The sequence below is a fragment of the Zychaea mexicana genome, assembly GCF_025766255.1.
Source record: "Zychaea mexicana strain RSA 1403 chromosome Unknown BDB00scaffold_148, whole genome shotgun sequence".
NCBI classification, from domain to species: Eukaryota; Fungi; Mucoromycota; class Mucoromycetes; order Mucorales; family Lichtheimiaceae; genus Zychaea; species Zychaea mexicana.
Genome location: NW_026516811.1, coordinates 86,665 through 95,837, shown reverse-complemented (window position 1 = coordinate 95,837; position 9,173 = coordinate 86,665). Strand labels below are relative to the sequence as shown.

At 41.5% G+C, this 9,173-nt stretch overlaps 2 protein-coding genes across 2 annotated transcripts; one reads left to right on the top strand and one right to left on the bottom strand.

Moving 5' to 3' along the window:
• Positions 1 to 2,460: 2,460 nt before the first annotated feature.
• Positions 2,461 to 4,388, top strand: BDB00DRAFT_855496 (WLM domain-containing protein). Its single transcript, XM_053125723.1, has 4 exons — positions 2,461 to 2,743; positions 2,847 to 2,925; positions 3,005 to 3,110; positions 3,223 to 4,388. The coding sequence occupies exons 1-4, from the start codon at positions 2,654 to 2,656 to the stop codon at positions 4,112 to 4,114; spliced, it is 1,167 nt and encodes a 388-aa protein (XP_052973510.1). The 5' UTR covers positions 2,461 to 2,653; the 3' UTR covers positions 4,115 to 4,388.
• Positions 4,178 to 8,484, bottom strand: BDB00DRAFT_792827 (uncharacterized protein; the record flags this gene model as incomplete). Its single annotated transcript, XM_053121158.1, has 20 exons — positions 4,178 to 4,185; positions 4,366 to 4,447; positions 4,521 to 4,563; positions 4,638 to 4,726; positions 4,791 to 4,887; positions 4,955 to 5,085; positions 5,176 to 5,325; positions 5,397 to 5,623; positions 5,705 to 5,788; positions 5,859 to 6,015; positions 6,101 to 6,293; positions 6,373 to 6,430; positions 6,495 to 6,579; positions 6,672 to 6,849; positions 6,932 to 7,029; positions 7,102 to 7,134; positions 7,209 to 7,367; positions 7,459 to 7,597; positions 7,687 to 8,260; positions 8,337 to 8,484. The coding sequence occupies 20 exons, from the start codon at positions 8,482 to 8,484 to the stop codon at positions 4,178 to 4,180; spliced, it is 2,733 nt and encodes a 910-aa protein (XP_052973509.1).
• Positions 8,485 to 9,173: the final 689 nt, after the last annotated feature.

The window sequence follows — 9,173 nt, the reverse complement described above, 5'->3', positions numbered from 1 at the left end:
GTGTTACTTTCGGCTACGATACAGAGCCACTGTCACTGTTCCCCGCTTTGTTTAGCACGGAGCTGTGAATGGATGGAGGGGGGAGTAATTAGCTTTTTGTTCGCGAAAAAAGAAAAAGGAACTTGTCGTGCACATAAAAAAAAGGCGAAGCAAAAAGCGGTAAAACGTTTATGCGGAAAGTGCGAAAAAGAAAAATATATTTTTTTTATTTTGTTTATCATTTTCTTATTTGTGTGTAATAAATAATAATAAAAAAGTTCGTTTCAATTATCCCAACATATACCGTTGGCATCACATGCACCCGAAGGTTCACGATCGGCTGCCGGAGTATATGACCACATTCCCACTGGTATATATTGCAAATTTTCTTCAGGGCGCGGACCACTGAATCTGCCGATCATCAGAAGAATTATGACAATAGCCAGCACAAGCAATGACCCGATCATGGCACAGAGCAGTGCATCTGTACTACAGACCAAAGCTGTACCAAAACGAACTGAAGAGAAGAGAAAAAAGAAAGGCGAAATTGCTCGCTTTATATAGACATTTTTCTCGTTCGGGACTTCAAATCCCCGTGAATTCTCATTGGCCCAGATAACGGGTTGCGTATCAACTTGTGGGCTGCCTACTATGGCATAACAAAAGATACAGCACCAAAGGAAATGAAAGGAGGAGTGGTACCTGATGGTCAAGTAGACAAGCGTGCTTCGGCGGTAGTGGTACGTGTCTCTCACCATGCGGAGCTGTACCCTCCGATGGTATCGGCGCTTGTTTGTGAGTGGGCCGTGCACGGCACCGTGTCGAGCAAAAACAAAGACACGAATGTGAATGAGCATGTAGATTCACGGAAGAAATGCTTTTCTGTGAGCAATAAAATGGCAATATAGAATAGTCTGACAAGGTAAACAACTTAACAGATTCTACGGCATCAGTTGCTTAGTAAATATCAAGGACACGATCCTCCCAGCAGCCAGTTTCCATTTCACCCAACAAGATAAACAGTATAAAGCGTAGTCCACAGACGATTCCATTTTGCTAGTATCTTTTGACTGCATGTGCGGTGTGCGGGAATAGATACAACACACACTTGACTCCAACGCTGCAGTGTATCAAAGATCGTTATCTTTTATTGTGAAGCGTGCTTGTCTACTGTTGCTTTATAATTTTCGCCATCCGCCAACAGTTCTCTGAACTACGCCGTGTAACCTCCCTCCATCCATTCCGAATTCATACTCTATCCAAGCAGATAAGCTGTCCGCTCATGGTAAGTATACGCTGCCGCTAGTGAAGCTGACTCACCCTTCACTGGCTTTCATTGCTGCTGATAAAGTTAATCGGTTCGTTTGTTTTTGTGCGGGTTCTACGTTTTTTTTAGCAGCTTTCAAGATCCATTGGGACGATCAGAAGAATAACACCATAAACGATGACTTCCTACTGTACATCTTTTGACCCTTTTGCGCGTAACTCGTTGCTCCATTGATCACCTTGTTCACCCGCCATTCCTTTGTGCACTTTGAGTACCAAGTAAATTGGCCAAATCGTTGCGTAACAATGCGCTTTCACTCTACGGAGTTTTCGTTTCAAGGGAAAGCTGTTGGAACGTTCGAGGTTTGACACACGCATCACTTGTCACTATCCAAAGAAGAAAGATCTGTGTTGCGCTCTTCCTGAGCTCCTCGTTCCTAGACTACCTTTGCTTCCTGCTGACTCACGTCAGTACAGTATCGCACTGTTATATATCCTCATCTTGTATATACATACATGTTTTTCTCTGTATAAATAATAAAAGCACTCCTTGATCTATATATATATATATATTGATTTGATATGCAGATACTCTTTTCAAAGTTATTATTTGAAAAACAAATACGACAGAATCCTCAGAATGGATCTCCATGAATTGAGCCTACTAGACTCTACTATGTGTGTCGATTGCTGTCCTTTACAACTTTGCATCAGAGTAACAAATTTTAAATAGTCAATCGTTCAGCACATTTCTTCCGGTTTCCCAACAATTGATTTTAAACAGCTCCATCATGCTTAACGACGAAAACGACTACTGTAGCACATACAGGTCACAATATTCACAGCGAGAATTAGCAACTTATAATGGTGCCTCTACAATTACTGGTCACGCTTGTCAGTGAAATGATCATCATTTTGATTCCAAGGCATTGATAGTGACAAACATGCAGGGCTGAGCATAATCCTTTAAAAGGGTTTCCATAATTATTAAGGGATACTTTTCAAAGGAGCAAGTATCTAGATGTTGTGCTTTTATAATTAAAACACTTGCGTCGTCTTCCGCACAGTGGTTCAGGCAGGTCTATCTTGACACCAATTGTACGTTCTCAGTGATAATGAGCACCATTTTGGAAAGTGTCACATTACGTTTTGAGTCGAGGGATAGTAGATAATGCTAGATCATCCACTTTCGTTCTTGCTGTCGATTCTACTGTTCTTCATCATAGTCTATCAAGAGTTTCCAAGTCAATGATTATTTTTTTAATATCGTACATACCTAAAGCACCGAATGAAACAACCCTCTGTGGCTGTGATTGGTTGAAGCAATTAGGATGAATGTAGCGCCGGAGGCCCGTACCTTTTCTCCATTATCTTTTGCAAAACCTTTGACAGAGGCTTGCTCTTCCACATGGAAGGTGTGATTCAAAAATTTGAGGTGCTGCAGCGGAAACGTCGTTCCGATGAAGCTTTGGAGCTCTTAAAGCGCATTGCGTTACAGGTAGATACATATCATTGCACTTGAGAGAGATTGCGCTCAGACAACTTTTGGGGCTTCTTAAATCTCATACTGGTTGCTGACAACTGTTTTCCTTTCTTTCCAGGTCAAACCAATCATGCGCAAACGAGGTTGGAAAGTGGTGCACCTTTGCGAATTCTTTCCGTCTAATCCTAGTTTGCTGGGTAAGGAGATTGCAATAGCTCTTTAACCTTATAGAATTGCTTTTAGTCGATACTCATTTTAGTGCGACTCTACGTATAGGTGTCAATGTCAATAAAGGATTCAAGATCAATATACGATTACGGCCACACTATGACGATTCAGCTTTTCTCGAATACAATGACTTGCTTGGAACGATGCTGCATGAGTAAGATATATGTAATTTTTTTCCAAGTTCATTCTTTCATATTGCCTTTTAGTTGGCATAATTTTCAATGCTAATAATGACCTAACACTTTGTCTTTGCTGTTATCGTATAGACTCACGCATATTGTTCGAGGACCTCATGACGACGTGTTTTACAAAATACTTGACGGATTGAACGACGAACTCGACGAGCTTATCTTGACAGGTCAAAAGGGATATCTGGCGTTTGATGGGACTGGTCATAAGCTAGGCGGTAGTTTTGGTTCAATTTCAGGCGATCCACGAGCCCGTGCGGTTGCAGCAGCCGAGCAGCGACGACGAAAGCAAGGAATGATGATTCCGTCTGGAGGCCTACGACTTGGTGGCAATACTTGCAAGGGCTTTTTGGAGAAAGCATCGACACCAGCACAAATGGCGGCACAGGCCGCAGAACGACGTATGCGAGATCAAAAATGGTGTGGAGGACTGCAACAGGAATCCGATTTAGGTTTTTCGTCGTCCCCCTCCTCATCTTCGAGCTCACCATCGACGTCGTCATCTTCTTTTTCTTCTTCGCCATTACCCGGATCAAAACCTACTGATGCTATTGTTATAGCCGACAGCGATGACGACGACCATCATGATGATATTAGTCGCGGACAAAAGCGTGGTAGAATCGATGTTGAAAACGTTATTACGATAAAAAAGCCAACAATTCCTGCGATCCAATCTCGAAAACCGATACCATCATCATCAACAAAATTTCCGTCATCAAAACCGTTGGAAACGGCTCTTGTCGGATGGGTTTGTGCAGCATGCACTTTTAACAACAAAGACCTAGTTTTGGCATGTACCATGTGTCTCACACAACGACCTACTATTACCATTCCTACCGCTGCCGCTGCTTTCTCGATCACGAATACATCCACTCACCGCTCCACCGATTCTATCTGGACGTGTTCACAATGTAGTTTGTACAATCCATCCTCCTCTTCCACATGCGGCGCTTGCAGCTACTCACGATAAATCGCATTTGTATATTATTTTATTCATCCTTGTCATTCCCTTTCTCCACTTTGTTTCTATTCATCATACCACTATTTAAAGAAACATATGTACATTCATCGGCTTTCTCACTGCGTTCGAAAAACCTTCGTGATAATGGTATGTTACCGCAGCCTTCGTAATAGCTAGCAGAAGATTGAATAATGTTATGTCAGTCTTAAAATGATGCCTTATCACCTTGTATAAAGTTTCAAATTAACCATGTATTTTACCTGGTCCTCTGCTGTTGGTTGGGTTACTGTTGTTGTTGTTGGGATCAGGTTGAATTACGCGTCCAAAGAAATCGGTAGCCATCTAAGATGAAAATATACATGCGTAAGTAGACTAAGAAATTGGAATTATCCATCTTATCGTTTAATATTATTACCTTGGCTGGAGCCTTATCTTCAGTAGCCTTTTGCACGATTTCCCTACAGAACCTTGCGTTAAATAAAGAAAGGTACACTTTACACATCTGAATATGGCACACAAAGACTTGACTTACTCGATGGTCGGCTTTGCCCGTGCACGCGGTAATGCACCTTCACGAGTCCGAGCTGCTTGTTCTCGACGACGAATTGTTTCAAGCTCAATCTATACGAAGTCGGTCATTGAGTGGAAGAATAAAAAAAGGGGTTCGTATTAAACGTGTATTTACCTCCTGAGCGATAAGTTGTCGAACAGCATAATGCTTAGGCAGCACTTTGCCAGTTACGCCGCCAGCTCCATCAAAGTTTATAATTTGCTCCAAAGGTCTACCATTTGTGTGTTAGTTAATGTAAATAACTGCAGTAGAAGGAAGGAAAACAAAAGCGAACTTACGGGTCAAGCTTGTAAACAAACTGTCCGTCTTCATTCTTTTCTTGCAAGAAGGTTATTCCAAATTCGATCAAGACGTCTATTAATCTTGATAAAACTTCTTTTTCATGTGGTTTGATAAGTTGTTTGTTAACCTACAAAACAGACATGAAAAAAAGATGATATCGTCAAGTATATGGTTACGTAGATGTGTCAAAAGGTTTGAAAAGTGATATCCAACTAACCGGTCGTATGTCCGGTGACATAATTCGTAATAAACGAGGTGCTAGCTCTGTTGCTATCATGTCTTTATGCAAAGTCCTTCGGCGTTTGGGATTAACGCCAGCCAAAAAGACTGAAATCAAGTTTTCATACGATTTTCTAGCAACAAATTGCTACAAAAAGAGACGTGGTTAGTATTGTTTCTCTGTATACATAAGTTGCCCGTTAAAGTCGAGTATCTTACTTCATAATCCACTCTTGGGTATTCGATACGTTCTTGTGAGGCAGAGCCGGCAAAGTATCGGTGGAAATTGATGGCGGGGTACGGGAGATAACCATAAAGACCATAGTCATGCATGTCGTTCGTGCGATGGTTGATAAGATCATAGAAATTCAGCCAATCACTCATGTGAACGATTTTTTGACATCCAATATCGTTATAGCGCATTTTCGGATAAGATTCGAAACAACCTGGTTTTTATGTATCTATTAATACCTTCATCTAGCAACCAGCTCTGTGAATATTTTACAGGCTCTTGGCCTCTTGCTTACCTTGCATAATCTTCTCAATTTCGCCGTTTGTCATAATGGAGTCCGTTAATCGTCCAAGGTAGCGGTTCTTGGTATCCACAGGCGCTGTGTACATGTACTTGTTAGGAGAAGAGGGGAAAAAAACTAATGCTACGGTATTGCCTAAATACTTTACCATGGTTTTGATGATGCGTAGCTGCCCGCTTTCGTCCACTCTCTGCTGTAAAGATTTCTTCCCATACCGAGAACAGCGATTTTCCCATATCTTTACGTCCCAAGCCTGCTTCTTCCAGCATTTCACGAGTAAATACAGAGCTTTTACCACGAATAAACTATCGTGAGAAGGTTAGAGACGAGTTTCTTGGTATCTCTGGTTGCGCAAAATATTGCTCAGGATCACACCGTCACTCAAGTTACCTGGAGCGTATTCAAACAGCTTCGAATATCACCATCCGTTATTTCAGCCAGCAAGCTCAAGGCTCGAAGATCACTTTCTAATCCTTCTTCCTCACAGATTTCCTGAAGTCGTTTGGCAATGGTCAACATAGGTATTTTTCGGAACTGGATCAAGTGTGCGACTGAACGAAGCGGGCGCAAAACTGGAGCATATCTGTAAGGAATGATATAACATGAATAAAAAGTGTCAGTAAGCAAATAATCTATGAACTTTATGCCTCTTTCGAACTCACAGGTCGTTACAAATACAAATGATGGGTCGTAAAAGTGGTGCGGTTTCCTTTCCTTTGCCTATAAATATGATTAGTAACCTCGTCAGATTTTTGATCTGCCCAAAGGAAAAAACGCCACTTACCTTTCTTTTTCGCTAATCCTACATTGATATTCCTATCATCTTTTAACTCTGCGGTTGCTAGATTAACCAGTTGCTTGATGAAACTCTAGATAATCCAAACCAAAAAAGGCAAGGTATCATTAGGATATTGCTGATCTGAAAGTAGAAAGCATATTTAAAAAGGTACAACAAGTTTACCTCGCCACCACCTCCAGAACTGGCACCATCAATTTCGTCAATAATTAGACAATTTGGCTTTTGATCCATTGACATGGTACGCGTTCCGTCATTGGTAGAGACCGGCTCTCGGATGATGGCCTGCATCTCCAGAGCAGATTTGATTTTAGATGATACTACATCACCAGTTCGATCATCACTATCGATCATTTCTAGTTAGTCACATTTGTCTTCCACCATATTCTGTCATGCTAGGTGTAATATTGATAATCATAACATACCTTGCATTTACTTCAACGATATTGTAATTAGCGTGGTTTGCTACTACGTGTGCTAACGTAGTCTTACCAAAACCGGGCGGGCCGGATATCAGCATGATCTAAAGGACGCCAGTTTTGCAAATCGTCAGCAGAATGCCAACCACACTTAACCAACTTGTTTCGATGAGTACCTTTCTATCTGGTCGAAGCAAACGGTCCTTTGGCTAAAATTAGGGGCGATGTATATCAGTTAGCACGAGAGAATGCTCATAATTTGGTTTGACGATAGGCATTTTACCTTTTCGGTCTTATTTCCCTGAAAAGAGGCCCCATTTCCTCCAAATGTGTTTTTATAGCTCTTCATGATTTTTTCACGTTGGGTTTCCGACGGTGGAGCTTTGCCAAAGACACAATAATCCCATTGCTTGACCCATTTTAATACATCTCGGTTCACGCGCTAGACATTGTCATTATCATCAATTGCGTTAGATCCGATCGTTTCTATAGAGTATTATCATGCTCTTCAATATCTGCCTAGATGTACGTACCTGATCACCCAACAAATCCAAAAATCCTTTTGGCCTGTACTTGTCGACCCAAAGTTGTTCGGTAACATAGGGTTTCACAACTTGTGTCCGCTTCCTTCGCTTTTGCTTTTTGCCATCCTGATAACTTTCATATCCTAGCCTAAATGTAGAGGAAAAGGTCCATCAGCATATAACCTCACTGTCAGATAGAATTCCCGTGCGAGAATAATTCAAAAGAGTCAAGCTTACTTTTCATCTTCCTCACGCTTTCGGACGCGCGTATTTTGTTCCTCAATTTCTTTTTTCATTCGCCAAATTGGTTTGTCAAGCAATTCCATCCGCCTATCAACGTGTCGCAAGATACCCTTGCCTTTATCTTTTTTGGTCGTCGTCGTGGATTTGGGATTGATTCTGGGGAAATATAACGTCTTATCGGTGAATGCACATGTGCTTGTAAGATAGCGGCCTGTTGCTGGAGGCTTGGTATAATCCACTTTAGGTGTTTTGGGTCTTAAAGGTGTAGGTGTAGCTATTGTTCTTGTAGGTCGTTCAGCTAGACGATTCTGGATAGTGACAAGTCCACCTGCTTCCATTGAAAAACGATGGTTTTCGGGATTAACGTTTAATCCGTTTTGTACGTTCTCGTTAAAAACACTGAATAAGGGCGAATCGTCGTCGTCGTTTTGTTCTACTGTCCCTGCAGTACTAGCCGATGCTACTGCAGCAAGCGTCGTAGCAGTGGTTATGGCAGCCGTCTTCATCGCCGGTGTATTTCCCGTTCCTTCCATGCCGTCGATTTCCATGGCATTATTGACAATGGGTGCTAATGGATAAAACAGATGATGTCAGTTCAATTTGCATATATTAACGTTGGTTCCTGGGAAGAAGAATGTCATTACTTGGTTCCCGATTGTTGCTGTTGCTCTTGAGGAATTCATCAACACCAAGAATGTTTTGTTGATCTTCTTCAATCATGGCAAGCATCATATCTTCGTCATCGTCGTCATAGCCCAACATAACTTCGCTGGGTCGTTGGGTATGGTCCATTTTCGTAAGGTGAATAATAAGAAAAATTGAAACGCGAGAAACAAAAAAACCGCGTTCGTGTTCTTCAACGCGAATTAAAAAATGTGGGCAGATCTATTTGCACCCCCCCTCGTGCACCCCCCCAGTCACTGCCCGGCCCGGATTTTTAGTTTGCACCCCCCCCTCCCACCGAAACACCTTTATTAAGCAGAGAAGGAGTTGTGGAAAAATCATTGCTATTTTTGACGAGTCTTTTTCATTCATAAAGCCCATACTATTAATCATTCCATGCAACGACAGGAACATTCAAGGCACTCATCCAGCGATTCCTTCTAAGATTTCTTTTCAAAAAATACTCTAAAATAGGCCGTGTGTGGGCGAGTAAGTAATTCTTATGCAACGAGACTAATAGTCTTAGCAACGATTTCAACTGGGATGAACAAAAACTGAAACTTGTTTTGCTTTCTTTTGCTTATAATGTAGTTGACAAGACTTGAACAAATATGCAAGCGTTCAATGCTTTCACTGGAGCTGACAAAGAGACAATCGGAATTTACAACGTAAAGATGGTAAATTAACAAAAGAAACCTGATTTTCTGTTTATTTCTTCATGCACTTTGGCTTCTTTGTCAGTATTACGGCAGTTCCCTTACAGACAAATCAGCATTGTGCTGGACGAAAAAAAATATAACTAGAGTGGTGTGATTCGA